The sequence below is a fragment of the Tursiops truncatus genome, chromosome 20 (genome assembly GCF_011762595.2).
Source record: "Tursiops truncatus isolate mTurTru1 chromosome 20, mTurTru1.mat.Y, whole genome shotgun sequence".
Lineage (NCBI taxonomy): Eukaryota > Metazoa > Chordata > Mammalia > Artiodactyla > Delphinidae > Tursiops > Tursiops truncatus.
The window spans coordinates 11864619-11887877 of record NC_047053.1 but is presented as its reverse complement, the minus strand read 5'-3'; the positions used below and the strand labels follow the sequence as shown (position 1 = coordinate 11887877).

Below are 23259 nucleotides of genomic sequence, written 5' to 3'. Positions count from 1 at the left end.
TTAATTTGGTGGGTAATTGGTTATGCAACAATAATAATATATGTTTAAGGCTTTATAATATTCGATAAAACTATCCTCTGTTGTTGTTTTTCAGAGTTTTCCTGACTATTCTCATTTTTTGATATCTATAACCTTTAGTATTCATTTGGTTAATGTGTGTGTGTGTGTGGTTTGTATACATAAAGAGAGAAAGAAATTGTTATAAATTAATTTTAGAAAAATCAACATCTTTGTCTTCCTATCAAAGAAAATGATTTATTTTTCCATCTGTCCAAGTCTTCTTTTGTGTCCTTCATTAGTATGTATTTTAAAGTTTCGTTCATATACTTTCCACATTTATCACTTAGTATTGGTTAGTCTTAGATATTTTTTTAAATGATATCTTTATCCATTTCACACTCTAATGGTTTGGGTCATATAAATAACACCTAGTGATGATTTCTGCATATTAAAATAGTTTTCTATTTTAGTGCCTTTACCAAATTATCTCATTTTACGGTAGTTTCTTGGTTGATTTTCTTAGGTTTCCCATATATGCAATTATATCATCTACCAATAGCAGTAATTATTATACCCCAAATATTTCTCTTTTGTCTAATGTATTCCATGGGTCCCAGAATATAAATACTATAATTTCAGAGATTTTTGTTACTTTGTAACCTGCTTTGTTAACAAACAAGCACATGAAATAGTGCTTGGCACAGAGCATATGCCCACTAAATATCTGAAGTAATTAAATGAACTGCATGGACTAGGAGCTCCAGTATAGGGCACCCTGACCTTGTTCCTGACTTTAGTGTGAATGTCTCTATATTTCCCCATTAAGCTTGATGTTGGCTTTTAGGCTGACTCAAATGTACTATTATCCCATGTTAAATAAGTATGTGCCTATTCTTATTATATTGAGCATTTTTATCTGAAATGGTTTTTTAGTTTTAGCAAATGCACCATTTTTATAATAACAGTAAAATTATTTTTCAAAAATTCTTTCCACATTAAAAGGATTTAAATATTTTAATTCAACAAGTGAAATACAGAAGAACAGTAGCCATAAAACCATGGAGATGGTAATTTAAACAAGAACAGAAAAATGCTTAATTTATACGATTTAAACTTCATCACTACTTAAATTTCACTCATTACTTTAGTATAATATCTCATTTCAGCATCTACAATTTTAACAAATGCTTGGAAAGTTTTTTGTTCAGAAACAGATGCTGGTCTGACAGAAACACATTTAAAAATATTCTTTTTCTGGTCATAGTTTCCAACACACCTATGAACTCGGCCTCTAATCAGTCTTGGAAGTTCACGATCCTGTTTTTAAAAAAATAAATATCAATAAAGTTATTTATTACTTCATTTGAATTTCAGTTTTTTAAACTAATAATATGATCAACTAAATATGAATCACTCCAAAATGCTGTAATTCCCTTACCTCATTTAGGGCCCCACTGTGACAAGACCATAATAGCTAGTCGTAAATGGGTGCCCTGACACAGAAGACCTTCACTTGAGTAGGGCTTCTTACAAGCTAGTGAGCTGCTGCTTCTTAAAAGACTGAATAATTCCCAATATAATGGCACATGAATATTCACTTCTATTAGACTTCCAGAGTTCTACTTTCAGTAGATGACAGACTAGGTAGTTCAGACCAACTTTCCCACTGAAAACAACTAGAACACCTGGATAGAATATTTATTTAAAAATATCCTCATAGACACCAGAGAGATAAAAGGCAGTGAGGAGTTACAGAGACCCCATCTGGGAGAGGATAGGAGTCCAGAATGGGGCCTGATATTTGGGGATGCTTCACCCCCTGAGGTATCTGCTAAGTACAGTCAAGGCAATTTGAGAGTCTAAGAGACTTAGCAGAGCTTCTGACAGCTCATAGGGCTAGAGAAAAAATGGACTCCAGGGTCCCCCAGAGAAAAGAGATTCTGGTAACCACCCCGCCCCCACCCCCGGCTTAGGGTTGGGAGACTCAAAAGGGTTGTGCCCTAATGGGACTAGTAAGCCAGAAAAAGACCAGCCAGCTCCAAATCCTCTCAGTCATGAATAAAATTATTCTGAGATTTCTTTCGCTAAACAGTCATAAAAAGCACTAACTATAAAGGAAAATGTTGATAATTGCTAAAGGACCATATTAAAGTGAAGATTTTCTTTTCCTCAGAAGCCACTCCTAAGCCTGAAAAAGCAAACCACAGAGTATGAGAAGATATTTGCAATGTACATAATAGAGAAAGAACTTGTACTCAGAATAGTTTTTTCAAAAACTCCTATAAATCAATAAGGAAAAAAAATAATTCAACAGAAAAAAATTAGAAGAGGCCTGAACAGATTTTTCAAAAGATATCTAAATGGCCAGTAAACATCAAAAGTGCTGAACCTCATTAGTCACCAGGGAATTGGAGAGAAATGAGATAGCACTAAACTTACCCACTAGAATGGCTAAAATAAAAAACAATGACTACTAAATGTTGATAAGAATGCAGAGAAACTACAACTCTCCTATGCTGATTGTGAGTACGTAAACTGTTACAACCCTTTGGAAAATTCTTTGGCAATAACTACTGTATTAGAACATACAAATGCACTACAATTCAGGAATTTTACTTCTAGGTATATACCCAACAGAAAGGCATGCATGTGCACAACAAGAGACATATATAAGAATGTTCACAGAGTATTATTCATAATAAAAAAAAAACCAAGAAACAACCAAGATGCCCACCAACAGTAGAACAGAAAACTAAATTGTGATATATTCATACAAAAGAATATTGTACAAGAAATATAAATAAATGAACTTTAGCTACATGCAACAACACAGATGAATCTTACGTTGTGTTGAATGAAAGAAACCAGACATAAAACAAGACGTACCACATGATACTATTTATATAAAATTCAAAAACAGGCAGAATTAATTTATGATATTAAAAGTCACAGTAGTGGTTACTTGTAGGCAGAAAACAAGAGGGAGTGAATGGGAAGAGGCACAAGGATGCTAGGGTGATAGCAATGTTCTATTTCTTAACCTTGGTAATGTTCACTTTCTGATACCTTCATAGAATTGTACAGTTATGATTTGTGCATTTTTCTGTATATGTTATATTTTAATAAAAGTTTTTTTAAAACTTATCAGACTAAAGAAAAATAATAAGCTTTCAAGATATTATAAAAATTAATAACATGACAGCTACTATTTCTTGATCATCTGCTATGTGTCAGATGCTATACATTCATATATTTTATTATCTAATCTCCAAAACAACCTTTCAAAGTAGGAATTAGTCTCCCCAATTTACAGATTAAAAAACTGATGCTCAAGAAGTTTAAGGAGCTCACTCAAGGTCATACAGCTAATAAATGGTGGAGTACAAATTGGAATCCAAGTGTGATTTCAGAATTAAGCCCAATTTCAGAATTAATGCCAAACTATTTTACAAAGTATGTAAGTCTTATAAAGTTTCCAGCCTCCTTTGTTACCAAGCTCTTCCCTACGTCCCAGCCCACTCTCTCTGCATTCCCCCAAGTTCATAACCACTACCCTTACCCCCATCACTTACTAACTCTACACTCCGGTAATTGTAAACTACTTGCAGTTTCCTGAACAATCCAGGCTCTATCTGAGCTTCATGTCTTTACATGTGCTGCTCCCTCACCTTAGACTGTGTTCCTCCAACCTCTTCCCCCACCTCCCAACACTTTGGCTTAATTCATTAGACCTTAAATATCTAAGACAAGACTACATTCTTCAAAAATCTTCCCCTGATCTGACCCATCCTCCCTATCTACTTCTATAGCACCCTGCACACACCACTTGTCATACCATTTATCATACCACAGTGTAACATTTATGTTTCCGTCTTTCTACCTGAGATTATAAACTCTTTGAGAGAAAGAGCCATTTACCACTTTTATTCCACTTTGTATCCCCTGCATCTACCACAGCACCTGGCATATAGCAGCCCTCCATTTTAGTTGAACAAATAAATAATTTTAAAATCATAATTAAAACCAAACAAAATGTTGAAAGTACCACTAAATCATTAACAGAATTTCTACTACAGTTGAATTATAGCCTGCATTTGTATGTTTTTGTTGGCATAGGCTTTGCAAAGAATACTTAAACAGATACTCACTATTTCATAAAATACACAAGGCAGAGTATTTTTCCCATCTCTCAGAAGAAAAGTCTTTGAACAATATGGGCCAGGTGTAACAGCTGAATCGAGAACAGCTAAGCAACATTGAAATAGAGGGGGAAAAAATCAGTGTTGGTAAAATGCAAATAAAGTTTAACAAAGAGAAGTTGATATTTAAATAGCTATTCCCACACCAACCTCTCATGGTTTTGTTTATACATTGATAAGAAAACATCTTAAGAGGGAAAGATATTTCTGAAACTTTTATTCTAAGGAAAGCAAAATTTCTGGCCCTCTCCAACCTAGGATCAGGTTATATGACAAAGTTTATACAACTGACAATAGCTGGCCATCTGAAGCTTTTTTCTTTGAATGTGTTTGATGGAGTGGTTAAATCCTCAGACCAGTCTACTACATTATAGTAAACAAAATACACAAGTATAACAAATAAACATCATGGTTGAATGAAAAAAAAAGCATTGAATTAGAATCAGAAGTCATGCAATTGAGTCTCAGTTCTTCAACTTACTAAATCGAACAACTGTTTAACCTCTTTCAAATCTGTTTCATCTATAAAATTCAAATGATAATTCATGTTTATCTCAAGAAATTACTATCAAATGAGACCATTATTCATTCCTTTAATAACCATCTATTAGGTACTGATAGTGAACATTTGTTACTTTGAGGTCAGCCTCCATTTCCCCTAATAATACCCAGATTTTCCTTTAGGAAATCTCTCCTATGCCATTCTTAGCCATATGATTTGGATGGGATTTGTCCCCACCCCTAGACCCAGGAGTAACCTGAGACTGATGTAAGCCAGTCAATGTACCCCCTTCCTCAGCTACAGAGCTCAGAGTTGCAGTGATGGGCCTGTTGCCCAGACAGAAATGATGATATGCAAGGGGTCATTTGCTAGTTTCCGGGAAAGAGCAACCAGAAGAAACTATCAAAGAATGTGACTGTGGTATAAGGAAGAATGTGTGGTATAGAGAATTTTGATAATCTTCTTAATGTCATAAGGGAAGAGTCAGAAGCTGCTGGAGAGACCATAATTGGAGCCTCAGGATGAAGCCAACACTAACAGGATAGAAAGATGGCTAAATCTCAAAAACATAATGCTGGATGAAAATGTAAACTCTGTATTTTAAAACACATAAAACAGTAAATAAATATATATAAATTTATGAAATCAGATGTATAGAGTAAAATTATAAAAGCATGGAAAGGAAAGATACCATAGTGATTATCTCTAGAGAAGAAGAAAAATGGATAGCGGTTTTCAAAGATAGCTATAACAATAGGTAGGTGGATATTTATTCTCTGTATTTTTCTGTATGTTTAAAATATTTCATAATTTAAATTAAATATTTTATTTAGCCTATGGAAATAAATACGTTTTGAATCTCTACTTCTTGTTTATCTCTTCAGTCTAAGTAAAATTAAATTCCAGAAACATTTTACAAAACTCTCCTCCCTTTTAAATACTAATTTAGAAAACAGGCTAATTGTAGGGTGTTTACTCATATCAGTAAAGGATTCTTCACAAATGTTCTTTCAGAATATTTGATTTATAATTTAACTTATATACGAAATTACTACTGGATTTAGTGTAATATAGTAGAAAGAACACTCTGTTGAGAATAAGAAGACTTGGAGTCTAGATCCATTTCTGCTGCTAACTAGCATTATGATTTTTAGTCAAGTCTATTTTAATTATTTGCCCCACTTCCTCACCTACCTCAAGGGTTGGGTTAGATTACTTTTAAGAATCTTTCCATTTTTGACATTATGAATTAGAATTCTTCTACCATGAATAATCAAATACATCTTATGTCACACAAATCTATGACAGATACAGGAACTGAAGAAAATCCTAATAAACCGTAATCTCCTTTTATAAAATGTTATTTTTCTTTAAGATCCCCTATGTATTCCTATTAACATTCAAAATTATTGTCCAAATGGTATTACTGAAGTATTTTTGAAGTAGTATACCTACCTAATATTTCAAAAAGAAGTACAGTTTTCTGTGCATGTGCACACCAGTACTTCATGCTTTCAATAACTGCAGATATAATTCTTAAAGAATTCTCTTTCTCCTTAAGCTTTAACTGATACAATGATGCTTCCTTCTGAAAAAATGAAAACATGGCATTAGAAAAACCTGTCATTTTTTTCATCATACTCATTCACTTTTCTATGTAAAGATTCTAGGTTCTTATAATAGGCAAATGTGTAAAATATGTTAAAAGACTATGTAAAATATGTAAAAGGAACTATTGACAATTTTAGTACAGTTACTCCCCTAAATTAAAGGCATCATTAGTACTTTATAAAGGAGGAGAAACTACAATGCACTTGGAGAAAATTAATCAAGAAGAGGATTATTTTTTTTCTTTTTATCTCTGTTTTATATGGGCATTTATTCACTCATTCATTTGTCGATTCTTTGAATATTTTTAAAGCATCATGTGCCAATCCTGTGATAAACACAGGTGAGTAAAACACAATTCCTTTCCCTAACGTGCTCACACTCTGAGAGGGAACCCAGACACATTCATTCATTCATTCATTCCAAAAGTATTTATTGGCACCTACTATGTGCCAAACATAGCTAATGAGGAAACAGTACTGAACAAAACAGACAATCTATCTACCTTCAGAGACTGTACAGTCTAATAGGGGATTCAGAAAATAAATACAGAATGTCAGGAATTGCTATATCCTATGCATTAAAAAAATAAACAGGGTAAAAGGATAAAAAGAGACAGGGATTATTATTTTAAATAGGTTGTTGAGTGAGGACTGAGTGAACAGCAAGTGTAAAAACCTTGAGATGGGAATGTGTTTGGCATTTTTAAAGATCAACTAAAAGGGTGGAATGGCCAAGATGGCAGAGTAGGAAGACCCTCAGCCCACCTCCTCCCATGGGCACACCGAAATTACAACTATTTACAGAGCAATTATTGATGAGAAAAACCAGAAGACTAGCAGATAAGAAATTCTACAACTGAAGATATAAAGAAAGAACCACAAGACTGGTAGGAGGGAAGATACAAGGTATAGTCAAGACCCATACCCCCAGGGTGGGCAACCCACAAATGGGAGGTTAATTGCAATCACAGAGCACCAGGACCTGGCCTCGCCCACCAGCCTGTTGGATCGGTACTGGCATGCCTCAGGCCAAGAAAGTAGGCAGGCCTACAAGAAAGAAAGAGGAAGGAACGCAGGGAGGGAGGGAGGAAAAGAAAGCCTGATGACATAAGGTCATACAAAAATAAAAGTTGAACTAATTAAAATTTTAAAAGATCAACTAAGAATACAGTGTGCTAAGATACTAATTTTTGGGGAGGGGGCACCTTCCTTCATGAGGGCAGTGGCATATCCAAGAACACTTGATGGAACATTTTTTTCCAACTACAATTACCTTCCCTCCTCTTCCCATACCTAACGAAGATATGAATGCTTCCTGTTGAGGATTACTGCCATAATGAGCCACTGTTACTAAGGTGACTATCATATCATTCTTGTGTACAAGGAAACAAGGTTGAGAACCACTGTGGAACATGCAATATTAGATTTCCAGAAAAAAAAATTTACCCTAGATGGCTTATTGAAAAAACTGCTTACAGGTGTATGGGCAGAATAAACATAGGGTACTTAAGCACTCAAAGACTAACAACAATAAGAAACTTCTACCACTCCTAGGCTGAAAGGACAAGAGGAGGAAATAAAATTACCAAGCCTGTGAAATCTGGACTTACGGAGGGGCTACATCATGCAGGGACACAGCTACCACCTGAGACACAACACTTAAGCCGGGGGGGGGGGGGGGGGGGGGGGGGGGGGGGGCGGGGGGGATGGGAAAACCCAACCTCTCTCTCTACCCTTTGTTGTCCTGCCTGGGACTTCCACTCCCACTGGCTGACTCCTAACAGAAGCCAGCTAATGGATCCCAGAATGATGCACTATGTAGGACCATTCAGCCTTCCAGAACACAGACAAGGGCAGAGGATAAAGAATCTATTAGACCAGGTGGCGAGCAAGGGAAGATAGCAAACAGCCAGAACATATATGAAAGACATTTACAAAGAATGACTAGAATGAGAGGTGGAGAGAGGAAATAAGGCTGAGGCACAGGTATGGGGAAGAATATAAACCGAAGCAGAGTCATATTAGAGTGCGTTTAGAGAACTGTGAAGAGTCTGAAATGGCTGGAGCGTTGAAGAATTAGTGAAATATGGAATACGAAGCTGTAAAAGTAAATAAGACCAGATTACAGAGCAGAAGTCAGCAAACTACGGCCTGCAGGCCAAATCTAATCTGCTGTGTTTTTTGGGTAAATTTTCATTGGAACTCAGCCACACCAATTAATTTATGAATTATCTATGGCTGCTTTTAAGGTACAACAGCAGAATTGAGTGGTATAGTTGAATACTTGCAAGAGAGACAATATGGCCCATAAAGCCAAAAATATTTACTATCTAACCCTTTACAGAAAAAGTTTGCTGACCCCTATTAAAAAAAAAAAGAGTGACATATGAAGAACTTGAAGAATTGCTGCAAGCAATGGATAAACTATCATCATCTCAATAATTAGCAAACAGTGAAATTCAGAACCTGGTAGGAAATTCTAAAGCAACTCTGAAAAGCAGTAGCCATTCACAACCTCTAAGAAAATGTTTTGGACACTAACATATACCTACTCCAACAGAACTGGGTATTTGTGCTAATCAAGTAATGTATACCAGGGGAGTGATTTCAAATGCTCTTATCTCTGTAATTTTCTAAATACTTATCTCATTTTTTTAATGTAAATACAAAAATGTAAATAATATTTAAAAGTTTACCTTGAGGGTGTTTTCTTCTGGAAAACCATCCAACATTTTTTTCTTAAATTGATTTTGTTGAAAATTGGGCTTAAATGCCTGTAATGAACTGTTTTTGTCTAGACTTCTCATTGTGGAGCCAGATATTTTTGACGAATGTGTTTGTGTGAGTACTTCACTTTCTCTTTGGTGAGATAAGTTAGTAGATTCAGATACTCTTAATTGTTTCCATTGTTGAGCTCCCAAATTCACTGGACATGAATTTATTCCATTATTTGTCATTAGATTTGTTCTTTTGCACTGAGGCTTAAAATCATTTCTATCCCAAGTTTTTAAAGTGGTATTTTTGTTGCCGTCTCTGTAGCAGAAATAGTTTTGTTTTTTAAATTAGTATTAATTTTGTTTCTATATACTTTTTCTTAAGTGAAAGAAAATTATTAATGAAAATTTGCATTTACATGGTAATTTGTGGTTTATCAACTACTTTGTAATTACTGAACAGTTAGAAATTCCAAATACATCATCACAACAACCCTACAATATATTATACCTCTCTTGGTGAGGAAACTGAGTCTTGAGGAGGAAGTAACTTGCCCAAAGTCATATAGCAAGTTACTGACAATCCAAAACCCAGAGAATCCTAGTCTCCCAACTCAAAGTCCAGTGCCATAGAGTATATTTCTAAATTATACAAGCCTTTATATGACAGTGGTTATGAACCCTCAGGGGCCACGGCAGTGAAAGCACCAAGTCCTAATCACCAGACCACCAGGGAACTCCCTGCTTCCTTTTTTATACATTTATTTTTAAATTTTCTACAAAGTAAAATTTTCAAAAGTTAAACTATTGCTCGTCAGTGATTTTAAATCACAAGGAAAATAGATATAGACAGGGTAGACAGCTGTTTGATTAGAAATTTTGTACTTTTACTGTGTAGCTTAAAAACTCTACTTATGAATATGTTTCAGCATTTTACTAGCTACATTAACCTAAGTGAGCTGTACCAGTTCATCAGAACATGATGTTAATGAGGCCAAAATCAAAAGTATAATTTCTGAGCAGGCTAGTTAAGAGTTCCACAGGGAAAAACTAGTCTAAGTCACAAATGCTTATTCCTGAAAAATTTTCCTAAAAATACCACAAGTACCACAAGCGGGCAAACAATGCAACCCATACCTTGTTAGGGAAAATAATCCAAGAAAACGTTTAGGTTCCCTAGACCAGATTATATGGGACCTGAGGCTTATATAATTTAGGGAGCTTTCGTAAGTAAATTAGGTACAAAATTCAGTATGAAAATAATGAGAAAAGAAATCACCACAAATAATTTAAAATTATTTTAAGTTGATAAATACCACAAACATCACAATATCCAGGAAAAACTTATTATCATTAAGTAACTGCCTAATACACCTCTATAAAATTTTTTCCTACATTAATCACCTCTTCATATGGCAACAATTTTATATTCAACAGAGAGAATAGAAACATAATTTTCTCCTTCCTCATGGCTGTGGAAATTACTTTTATTTTCATAGTTTAGGGAAGTTTCTTTTAGCTTTACAACTCCTTATCGGTAACAATGCATCTGCAACTTTCTCCAATGTTTTCGTTCAGGAGGTGCTCCTAGCCTGGGGAAATGCCTTGATATTTCTGTTTAAAAATTAATTAATTGATTAATGGCTATCTCTGGATAAGTGTGACTATGAATAACTTTCTTCCATTTACTTTTTTTTCTAGAATGATTATATTATTTTTATAATAAGAACAGTAGGCTATTATAGAAAAAAAATACTTTATCTTCCCTTAAAAGCAATTTATTGAGCTTTCCTGGTGGTGCAGTGGTTAAGAATCCACCTGCCAATGCAGGGGACACAGATTCAAGCCCTGGTCTGGGAAGATCCCACACACCGTGGAGCAACTAAGCCCATACGCCACAACTACTGAGCCTGCGCTCTAGAGCCCGTGAGCCACAACTACTGAGTCCACACATCACAACTACTGAAGTCCTCGTGCCTAGAGCCCGTGCTCCGCAACAAGAGAAGCCACTGCAATGAAAAGCCCGCGCACTGCAACCAAGAGTAGCCCCTGCTCCGCGCAACTAGACAAAGCCCACGCACAGCAACAAAGACCCAATGCAGCCAAAAATAAATAAATAAATTTATAAAAACCAATGTATTGATCTATCTAAACTTATTTGCCAGGTTGTGCCCAATTTCCAGTTTCTAAAGTCTTCACCTCTCCTCAACTGAGATTTCTTAACCATCAAGTGCAATCCCAATTTCTCTAAGACCAATTATTTAATTATAGGAGCTTTAGTATGAAAGCTTGAAGATGTTAAATCAGTTCACCTTGCTTATTGTCTAGTATACTAATTCTGGTAAATTAAACCTATCTTGACAACTTGTCTAATAGCTTAATACCTATAAGAATAGTAGTCTACATTGCTCTTGCAAATTCCATGTTTCAAGAGATTCTAGACAAGGGTTATCAGGTAAAATACAGGATGCCCAGTTAAATTTGAATTTCAAATAAATAACAAATAAAATTTTAGTATAATTATGTCCCAAATATTACATGTGACATATACTAAAAAATTATTTGTCCGTTATCTGAAATTCAAATTTTACTGGGCATCCTATATTTTTATTTGCTAAATCTTGCAATGTTAGCCTAGATTCTAAACCTAAGCATAGAACCAGTTAAAAGATCTTCAGCAGATTACTAACTGCCTACTTGGGTTTTCAAATGTCTTCTGCTCCTGGATTTTCTGTTGTTATATTCCAACTGTCTGACAGATCATTTATTATTTTAAATTGGAATATCCAATACTGGCTGCCTATCCATATTACAATCCGTTACCTAATTCTCTAATGTCTATCAGAATGCATTTTCTCCTAGCACTTGCAGCTGGAACTATGCCTCCGAGGACCATCTCAAACCACTGAATAGGCCTAGTTTGAAGCAGTGGTACTGAAGAAAGAACTGACTGGTCCTGAGGAAACTAGCATGAGTAATAAAAACAATACTAAATTTTAAAAAATAAAAATACTGTTTTGTTGTATTAACCACTTTATTAAAAGTTTCCCCCTTTTTAAAAAATATGGTATCTTCATCTACTAAAAGTGAAGGTTAGGGCTTCCCTGGTGGCGCAGTGGTTGAGAGTCCGCCTGCCAATGCAGGGGACGTGGGTTCGTGCCCCGTTCCGGGAAGATCCCACATGCCGCGGAGCAGCTGGGCCCGTGAGCCATGGCCGCTGAGCCTGCGCGTCCGGAGCCTGTGCTCCGCAACGGGAGAGGCCACAACAGTGAGAAGCCCGCTTACCGCAAGAAAAAAAAAAAAAAAGTGAAGGTTATGTTAACTTCACAGGGTTGTTGTAAGGATCATTAAAATAACATAACAAAGCACTAACCAATGACTGATATATGATCTGGGGTTGGGGTTGTTTTCCAATACTTTGTTTCCAAAATTATTTCTTTCAGTAGTTTGCCACTTACCCAAAAATACTGAAGTCCAACCTAAAAATAATAATCCATGTCCTTTATCTATTCATTTTTTTTCGTATTATTTAGACATTAAACTTAAGATATTTCTGGCAATGACCCAAAAGTACCCTCACCATCTTTTTTTTTTTTTTTTTAATAAAGTTATTTATTTTTGGCTGCATTGGGTCTTCGTTGCTGTGCTCAGGCTTTCTCTAGTTGTGGTGAGCGGGGGCTACTCTTCGTTGCGGTGTGCGGGCCTCTCATTTTCGTGGCTTCTCTTGTTGCGGAGCACAGGCTCTGGGCGTGAGGGCTTCAGTAGTTGTGGCTCGCGGGCTCCTGAGCGCAGGCTCAGTAGTTGTGGCGCACGGGCTTAGTTGCTCCGCGGCATGTGGGATCCTCCCGGGCCAGGGCTCGAACCCGCATCTCCTGCATTGACAGGCGGACTCTTAACCACTGCGCCACCATGGAAGCCCTACCCTCACCATCTTAACATATGCTTATGATTTCATTCTCTGTCTTTCTTTCTTATTCCATCCTATTTACCTTGGAGCTGATTATCTTACTGGGGTAAGGCTCAGCATTCTATTTGGTTCTCAATACCTAAATATATCCGACATTCTTTTTTCATTTTTTTTTAACATCTTTATTGGAGTATAATTGCTTTACAATGGTGTGTTAGTTTCTGCTTTATAACAAAGTGAATCAGCTATACATATACATATATCCCCCCCATATCTCCTCCCTCTGTATCTCCCTCCCACCCTCCCTATCCCACCCCTCTAGGTGGTCACAAAGCACCGAGCTGATATCCATGTGCTATGCGCCTGCTTCCTACTAGCTATCTATTTTACAGTTGGTAGTACACTTAGATACAGTTATTCTTGACTCTTTAACTATTGTCAATTAGATCATTAATAATCCACAGCAAAATCATAAATTCATGGTGATAAATATTTACAAAAATTTCATTATAACATGAAGTATTCTTTGGAAATATAATCACTGCCAAATTTACCTATTTTTAAAGTTATATATGGCATGTTCTCTTCTTTTATAAAACACAGCTAATATCACTATAGTTAGTTATTAAGTATATAAATTTCCTAAATATAATTCTGTTTAAGAAAGGAAGAATAGATAGAGGAGGAGGGAAGGGACTATAGGAGGAGATGGGAAGGAGAAGAATGAATAGAATAAGAAAAATCGTAGTAGACTCACCTCCAACCACTCTTGCTTCTTTCAGCATTTAATTGAATAGATTTAGACACAGAATCTTGACTTCTCAGGGGATGAGAAACTGAATGTGGTATTTGCCTTTCAAGGAAATATGTCTTATTAACTATTAATAATTTGTTCCCCGATTGAGAAATATAAAAATATAACATATATATAGAAGAATAACATCAGTCTGTAACAGACACATACATTCATTGGTATATATTTTTCCACATACCCTGTGTTCACTGTTTTCGTTAAAGGAGGCAGCTCTGGATTCATAGCTTCCCAGGCCCAATCTCAAAAGATACAAGTAATATAGGTAAGAGTAAGATAGGGAGCATTTTTTGAAATAATTCTTTCATATTTATTTAATATATGGGGGGAGGCAGTTGAAAGTTTGAAGGAGAAAAGGACTTGAATATATGGACATGTTCTTCAATAGTACTTTGTTGTGGAATTTGTCATAGGCTGCCTTATTAATTTTTTAGATGTCTTTCTTTCCCACTGTATTCTAAGCAAGGTAATAGTTTAACCTGTATCTCTTCCACAGTCAATCCTAGTATAGCACCTTGTATTTTGTAACATAAATTCAGTGTAATCCATGTTTCTTAATCCCAACCCACAGCAAGAAATACATCGAAACCCGGAATATATACAGGCATGGTGTGCATGTGTATGCGCGCACGTGTGTGTCTGAGGGAGAATATAACAATTTTACTATCAATTCTTATTCTTACTATATGATATACTGACACTTTCTATTCTATTCTTTTCTATTTTATTCTCTTCTATTTATCTTTTAAAAGGTTGGTTATTTCCTAACCTACTAATGGATCAAGAAAAAAAATTTGAAGAACACTGATCTAGTCCTATCTCTTGCCCAATATAAGAATCTTGTTATATCTCTGACAGATAGTAATCCTGGTCAGAGTTTGAAAAGTTCAGTACTTAGGAGAATGCACACTTCCCTATGGAACAACTCAAATTGTGACTTTTCAAGATCATCTATCATTCATGCTACTTATAAAAATATTTTAAATAGTAGAGAACTTTTTAAATGACAGAAGATGTCCACTTACGCATATCCATGTGCATTTTTAATTTTTTATCCATAAAAATGAGAATAATATGAAATTCATACTTCCAATTCCTCAAATGTGGAAGAAAACAAAATAACTATAGATGTAAAAGTAGATTAAGGTCTATGGTTGCACGAGGATTTTTAAATTCTAGTTGCATAAAATCCTATTAAACATTTTTAAGTGTGCCCCCCAAAAATGTAAACGTATATAACCAGCATGTACCAAGTATATTTCAGACTGTCTGCCTGTCCATGCCTTCTCCCACAGAGAAGTAAAAAGTAAGCAAACATTAAGACCTTTCAGCACAAACCACCACAGCTAATTGTTTCAGATATGAGAGGCTAACCATAAAGATAAATTAGGATTTCAGTGACCTCATTTAATATGAGCTGAAGCAGAGGCTCTCTGTCTCTAGATTTTGAATCAAGAGAAACAGAGGGCAGCCAATGATGGACCCTGAGAACTAGAACTAAAAGGTTATGTTAACACCAAGCAAAAGCAATTTAGTTCACACGCCAGTCGAAGCTATAAGGAAGCCAATGGGATGAAAGAGTGAAAAGCCAATAAATGAAAAATGGCAAAAATTATGTAAGAAGAGAAAAAAGACTAGGGGCAAGCACTAGAAATTCCTGGGCTTCTACCCTTCCTAAGGTCTACTTTCTTCCATTTTTCCCGTGTTCCCATTCATACTTATCCTTGAGTTTCTCCATTCTTTATCACCAACTATCACCAAATTTTTATAACTCAAGGAACTTGAGTTTCTCCATTCTTTATCACCAAATGTTTAAGTCACAATATCTATACGTGTTTTGAAAGAGAAAAAAAAACCTTTACAAGATAGGTTACTACTTCATTAGAACAAAGGCTCCAGATTTAAGATACTCCATTTAAATGCTAAGACACTCTTGTAGACAAGGAAACTCAAACTACTATACTGGAATGTTCAGAAAGAACCAAGTAATCCCTATAATTGGATAGTGGAAAGAAGAAAAAAATAAACTTTCTATTTCCATTATAATATAATAGAAATGGTAATTTTCTATAATCCTATTTCTTATTTTCTGAAAATTTTCACCTTATTTTCTTACCTGTTGGTAGAGGAGGGAAATCATAACTGTCAGAAGCAGTACTGATACCTGGATCATTTTTAAGTGGATTGGATGTTAATGGCTGTCTATTCCTCTTTTTCTGATTGAACAGTGGTACAGGCAAACAGCCTAAATTGAATATACCGATAAATAAGTACATAATAGGCAAATAGTCAGATCTAGTTATAGACTAATTACTAGTATATAATAATTCACGATTTGAATTTGTCTGCTTCTATACATTAATTTTATATTTATTACAGATATATTTCTATAGATTTGGAATTTTTTTACACTCTTTTTAAGATCCCGAATAGCCTTATTTGTCTCTCTAAAAACTCCTTTCTTGTTCTATGTTGACACTGCCTTAATTCCTCTTGTTTGGCAGTAATTCCCATCTCCTCCCTCATCCCCCTACCCTTTCCAAATCCACTTTTTGTTTTCCTTACTTCCCTCCTGTGCTTGCTTATCACCATATCAACTGGAGGGGACACTTCAAGTACAATAGAGGTAAGGGAGAACCAAAATTTGACCCATTTTGCTTTCCAAAACTCTAACCACTCTCTGACTATGGTAGCATACCCTTTAAGGCCATGGTTCTCAAACTCTACTTTGACTAAGATTTATCTGTGGTTATGCTTAACATGCCAGTTTTTAGACCCCACCCTCATAGATTTTATTTCAGTCGACTTGCTTTGGAAACCAAAACTCTGCAATTTCAACAAGAACTCCAGGTGTCTGTAATGCATATTTTCTGTGGACCATTTTGAGAATGCCTTAGAGTGATAGTAATAAATCCAAATGAGAATAAATACTACTCCAAACCCTCCAGTTGAGGGACCTGGGATCTCAAGTCAGGTCAAAAGTCAGAACACTAAAACTAGAAGGGATCTCAGAGGAAAAAGAAAAAGCTTACACATTGCCACAGTGAAAGAACCTATAGGGCCCACACTTCCTAACTCTTAGTTCAGATATCTTGCCACTATACCATCCTCTAGTTGGTCCATCAACACTTACACTTACATGAGCATATAGATTCTGGTAACTGTCTGATGAACGGCTGGGAAAATGATGTGGGCTCAGACTGTCTGAATTTGAATTACAACTTCAAAGCATGTTTCAATTAAAATTTAAAGTACAAACTACGGCTGTTTCCTTAAACTCATTGTGCCAATATGGCATATAGTGAGAGGCAGAATAATATAGTGATTAAAAGAATGGAGTCTAGGTTCAAATCCTGGCTCTTCCACTTCATAAATTACTTATTTAACCTCTTTGTGCCTTTGTTTCTCATCTAGAAAACAGGGATGACAATAATAACTCTCTCAGAGTAAATAAATTAACATAAAATTAAATGCCCACAATACAGTACACCCCCCATAAATAATAGCTATTATTATCTTCATTGTGCATTATCATCATTCCTTTGGTTCTCTTCATTCTTGCCCTCTGTCCTTATACTAACAAATTGGGAAAGCAGAAATGGCAGGGGAAGCTATTAGGGAAACAGAAGCACTTCTGAAAATATTTTAAATAGTCACAAATAAAAATTAAAATATTATTAATTTCATTATTTTCAGCTTACAAAGCACAAAACAACTCAAGCACATGGGATTTGTAGAAAGAATACAAGAGTAAATCCAGGAAAGTCTGATTTTACTTCCACCTAAGCCACTAAGTGTTTCGTCTTGAGTAAGTTATTTTACTTCCTTCGACCTAAAAAGTAAAGAGGCTAGACTATATGTTCATTCTTTTCAAAAGTTCCTTCCAAAATGTTGCATCTATATACTATATAAGGTTTACATAGTATATACAAACTATAGAAATTTTAAAAATAAAAGTCAGTCAATACCTGCTGTATTTCGAGTTGAATTTTCATTTATGTTTCTCTTCATTTCCTTCGATATCAAAGTCTATAATTTTTTCTTTAGCGCTCCAACTTTACAACATGAAGTTGTTCGACTAAACCTTCAAAGAAAGAAATTTATACCTTGTATTGTATCAACATCAAAATCAAGTTCTCAGCCTAGTAATTACTGAAATTATGGTTTAAACCTATGGTTTCAAACCCGATAATGTAAACTCTCTGCCAGACTCTTTTGCTTTCTGAGTAAGAATTTACAGCATAACCCATTTTTCCGAATCTGTTTGAAATAAGACTAGTGTGGCTATAATCTTGCTTCCTAAACATATGTGGATTTTCACAGAGTCTACATAATTTATTTCAGAATCAAGGACCCACAGTGAGAATAATTCTGAACCAGATCTACAAAGAGGGAGAGGGACTCCAACATTGGCAAACATACTTACAAGGCCAGGGAGGAAACATGCACAATTGAACTAGCCATGTGAGAACGTATTCTGTGTCTCACTTTTAAAACACTGTGCAGGGCTTCCCTGGGGGCGCAGTGGTTGAGAGTCCACCTGCCGATGCAGGGGACGCGGGTTCGTGCCGCGGTCCGGGAAGATCCCACATGCCGCGGAGCGGCCGGAGCCTGTGCTCCGCAGCGGGAGGGGCCACGGCAGTGAGAGGCCCGCGTACCGCAAAAAAAAAAAAAAAAAAACCAAAACACTGTGCAGATCATCTGCTTTGGCCATTAGTTTGAGATCCCTGGATTACATAATGCCAAAGACTAAGGCCTCACTTAATATCCAGAATAATTGTACTGATAAGTTTCCCCTCCGTTTCTATAACTTAAACAAGTGAAATAAGATTTTTTTGTTTTTTCTTTTACCACAGAATTTCTGTTGTAGTTTTTTCCATGTTTAGCCTCTTATATTTTGATCCCAATTTAATTCAATAAATACTTGCCTATTTCATGAAAAGGTAAGATTCAAATCTAAATAAGATCATTTCTGCTCCCAAGTTCTCTGCCCCATGAGACAAACAGACACGAACACCACTGAGTAACAATGCAAATCATACTGAGGTACATATTAATTTCCAAATATCGTTTCTAGAAATAAAACTTGGGAAACGTGAGGTCAGGGGCTGCCCCTGCTTTGTTTCCACAGATTGGTCTTGAACCTGGATATAGTATGCCCTTTAGAAAATATTCTTGATGCCGTTCTAGGAACCAGAACAGGTTATGTGACCTTTTCTCAGCCCAGAAATACCAACGCAACACACATCCTGAGCTTAGAGGGGGACGACAAGAGACTCAGGCAAACAGAAGCGCCACATCCTCCCCTGGACCACTGACCCTGGGGGCAGGGGCCCTGAGGTGCCCCCCACTCCGGCTTCCCACTGGACCCTAATTACATTAAGGCGGGTGGTGACATCGATGTGCAGAAAGTTTGCTCAATGCGCACACACGCACACACCCTGCCCCTAAGACCGTTGCCTCAGAAGGAGGCCGTCGGGCCTACTTGGGCGCCTCTTGGGGAAAAAACATCAAGCTCCAGTCGGGGCTCACGTTCTCTCCCAATGAGCTCTCCTGACCCAGGGATCGCGGCAGTTTGGTAACTAGGGCCCACACAGCCTCTTTTCCTCCTTGGCCCTCCTGTCATACGACACGCAACTTTAACCTTCAGGTTCCTCGCCTCCGTCAACCGCCACCGCGTCAGCCACCACCAGCCGCCTTCCCGCCGCCGAAAAGACGCGGAAGTCGTGCTCTGCGCATGCACGGCCCCGCCGCGCGCCACGGTCGGCGCAGGCGCAGAGGCCACCACCTGGGGGCTCGGCGCCGTGTCGTCGTCACTTCTGTGGACAAAGAGGGAAAGACACGCACCCCTTTTCCCTGGCACGGAAACATGAACGCGCCTCCCCTTGCGTTCTCATGCTGTTGGGTACACGCCCTTTGGAGTTTTGCCCAGAGACGGACAAGCCTGCTCAGCCAACCTTCGCCCCAGCTTCATCAGGAAGTTAGGCCAGAGCTGGTCGCCCAATCCCGTTCCCACACTCCGAAGTCATTTCTTAGGTCTAGACGTCAGTTTGTGAGATGCTAGTGGCACCCCAGAGTGTGCCTAGAATAGGATAACTCAAAGGCCACAGGCCTCGGGCTTCCGTGGTGGTGCAGTGGTTGGGAGTCCGCCTGCAGATGCAGGGGACACAGGTTCGTGCCCCGGTCCGGGAAGATCCCACATGCTGCGGAGCGGCTGGGCCCGTGAGCCCTGGCTGCTGACCCTGCGCGTCCGGAGCCTGTGCTCCGCTGTGGGAGAGGCCACAACAGTGAGAGGCCCGCGTACCGCAAAAAAAAAAAAAAAAGCCACAGGCCTCAAAGCCAGGCCAGAGGGGTCTTCCTTGGTCTGGCTGAGAGTCTGAGTGAGGTCAAGCAGACGGGGCATTGGAGTCGCCAGGAGGCTGGGAGAGGTAGCCTGGGTTTAGATGACAGTCCCGCAAGGCCAAGCGTGGTCAGGAAGGCAGGGCCAGTGCTGCACAAGCTCGGGAAGAGAAGGAGTACATACCTTAGAGACCTAGGACCCTGGAGAGGAAAGGGAAGGTGCAGTGACCTGGGCTCTGGCCCTCGGCCATTGGACTGCCCCTCTCTGGCCCTTTGATCTCCGGCACGTTACCCCCGCTAAATCTATATTTCCTTCCTCAGTAAAATAGCAATAATAATACTTAATTGCCCTGAAGATGCTAAAAGAGAAAATGAACAGTTCTGACACACAGTAAATGCTCAATAAATGTTAGCCCTTATTTAATAACAGTAGCTGCCATTTATTGAGTACTTACTGGAGGCCAGGAATAATAATTCTACTTCTGTCTGGGTTCAAAGCCCATTTTTTGTTGTTACCCTACCTTCTGACCATTTGAAGACTGGGATAGGTGAAGGGAAGAGTTACAAAGGGACCCAGAGATAAAGGGAATGTTGTTAGTGAAGTCCTAAGACTATGAGACCATGAGACTTATTAGTAGTTTCTTTGAAGATTAGGCCAAATAAAAGAGAATGTTGGAAGATAGGATTAGAGGTAAATTGAGACCAGATAATAAAAGATCTTGAATGCCAAACTAAGGAATAAGTCTGAAGGAATAAGGTCTTCGTTTAATTTGGAAAAGAGAAGACTTCACACAATAAAATGTCTGAAAAAACTTGTCTTCATGGTTCCAGAGAGGAGGTTTTTTAAAAAATGAGTAAAAACTTCAAGGAAGCAGATTTTGACCTGATATATACATATGTACACACACACATATGTAACACCATCTACCCCCCAAAATAGATTTCTCATTGAAAGAAAAAGACTTTAAACCCACTATGAGAAACATCCTGAGCTACATCTGTAAGGACTGCAGAAGTGGAATCTTTGCTAGCAGTTTATAAACCTAGCTGTTCTATCACTATCTTGTTCTGATTATCATTTATTTATTTCCACCTAGAAAGTTATTCTGGATGGATGACAGCTATAGGACCACAGGGGAAGAAAAAATTAAAATAGTAATAGTAGTTTGATTACATGACTGCTGGACAACCACACTGTGTATGAGACGCTTTATGTGTCGTATTAGAGAGAAAACCCTCTCATCCCCCAATCATACTATTTTGGAAACAACTCTGCCTTGAATTTGTTTCCTACAAATTTTCTGACATTGATCAATTGGACAGCCATGACTATGAAAAATTTATTCTCCCTTTGTTTTAAAGTATATTATTTTACTAATAAATCAGGCACCAACATCCCTACAAAACATTTGTAGTACTGGAAGTCAGGCTTATTTTTTTTAAGTCCTTCAAAACATTAAATATTCAACCTAATTGTGAGATAGTGACAACTAGAAAGGGTCTCACTTTGTATACTGTGAGTTCTCTGAATTCTCGGAAAGAACTAGACTAATAAGAATTTGTATTTTTTATAGGGTGCGCTTTGGGAAACAGGGAGTTAAAAATCTTTCGGAAGTTAACTTGGTATAAGAGTATGAAAAGCCTCTGTTGCTCTAGTTCTAAGGAAATGCTCTCCTTTTTTTCTAATAAAGCTTTCCGCAGAAGACAAACTCTGTACACAATAAACAGGGTAAGTATAGGACAGAATTACTACAATTCATTAACTCTCAAAAAAGTTATTCATTTTGACATGTAAGGGAGACTTTATTTATGAATGTTAGATGTGCTTCAGAGTGCTGTTCTGTTAAAATTCCATAAAACAAGCCTCGAAATGCAAGTCATTTGTGCCAGCTCCAAGTACATAGCTGAAGCAGCATTTCCAGAGAGACTAGGGCAAAGGACAGAGCTAACCACAAATTGGCAGAAAAGAAACAAACATAATCGAGTGTTAATAATTCACCATAGTTACTGCTCTTAAAACCAAAGTAACTAAACAATACGACTGTCATCTGTTTACATTTATGCTTGTTTTCTGCATCTCTACAATAAAGTGTTCAGTGTACACGGATGTGGGCAGAAAATCAAAGGCTGCAGGGCTTTATCTGAAATTAGAACAGTAATTTTAATGTGTACGTTTTGATTTTATTATTATGCTTTCTCTATCTCTGCATTATAATCTCTTAAAGGAAGAACACAGGTATTGGTTTATTAAATATTTTGAAGCATTCACATTTTATATTTCCATCATGTGTTTGTTTGTAAGCTTGTTTGTTTCCTGAGCACATTGTAGTGACTGTTCATGTGAATTCGGAAAGAGCAAAATTAGAACTTTGGGGAAAGCCAAAAATAACAGGGAACACCCTTTTGTTCTGTGAAAAACACTGGACTTAGATTCAGCAAACCTAGATCTCAGGCCTAGTTTTCTCCTGGAAGCTTGGGAAATTTAACAAGTTATTTAACCTCTTTTTTCTCTACCTCTGCAATGGGGATGTCAATACCTAACCCATCCTATCTCATAAAGTGGATATGTGAATAAACTGAGATAACGTATGCGGAAAAACATTATAAATTGAACTATTCTGAAGTTGTAATGAATTACTCTTGTCGTACCCCTTTCAAACAATCTCCCATTACTAGCACATAGTGTTTTCAGTACTTGAACATGTTTGACTTTCTGGATGATTGAGCATGAAATCAAATCGGATTTGGCTCAGAGTCATTTCTGCAAAGGGATGTAATCATCTTAGTACAGTATTCTGGATAGTTTCCCCTAATAAGACCCCCTCTTGAGTAACACATTCCAGTGGAGAGTCTCTGTTGCCAGTAAATTAGGCTTTGTCCATATAACCTCATATAATCTGGTTCGTATATATAGCATGCCCCAAGACATTTTCAGGCATTACAAAGTCTTGAAAATTACTAACAGTTGTTTTTCCTTTAGTATTTGGGCAAAAAGTGAGGAAGATCCCTAAGCAAGTCGACTTAGAATTACTAATAACTTCATGAGAAAGAAATGAAAGCATGTTTCAAAGTAGCTTTTTAAGACCCAGTGACCATTGATTTGGTTCTTGCATCTCTGACCATGAAAAAGCATTCTGAAAGAAAGGATAGTGGTTCCAGAGGAGGTCTCTGAAGATC

General features: G+C 37.2%; 1 protein-coding gene across 3 annotated transcripts; it reads right to left on the bottom strand.

Annotated features, from left to right (window-relative positions):
• Positions 1-1001: 1001 nt before the first annotated feature.
• On the bottom strand, positions 1002-19627 carry SPATA22 (spermatogenesis associated 22). Of its 3 annotated transcripts, none has more exons than XM_073797017.1 (9): positions 19382-19627; positions 17712-17827; positions 15860-15988; positions 13925-13985; positions 13690-13785; positions 9008-9344; positions 6157-6286; positions 4149-4246; positions 1002-1317 (listed from the first exon to the last, which is right to left on the bottom strand). In XM_073797017.1, exons 2-9 carry the CDS (start codon positions 17752-17754, stop codon positions 1126-1128), a joined length of 1086 nt encoding a protein of 361 aa, XP_073653118.1. In that variant the 5' UTR covers positions 17755-17827; positions 19382-19627; the 3' UTR covers positions 1002-1125. The 3 variants fall into 3 exon arrangements, with proteins under 3 accessions (XP_073653118.1, XP_019782452.1, XP_073653119.1); XM_019926893.3 differs by having other exon boundaries at positions 6157-6289; positions 19382-19624; XM_073797018.1 differs by lacking the exon at positions 13690-13785 and having other exon boundaries at positions 6157-6289.
• Between the last annotated feature and the right edge of the window lie 3632 nt (positions 19628-23259).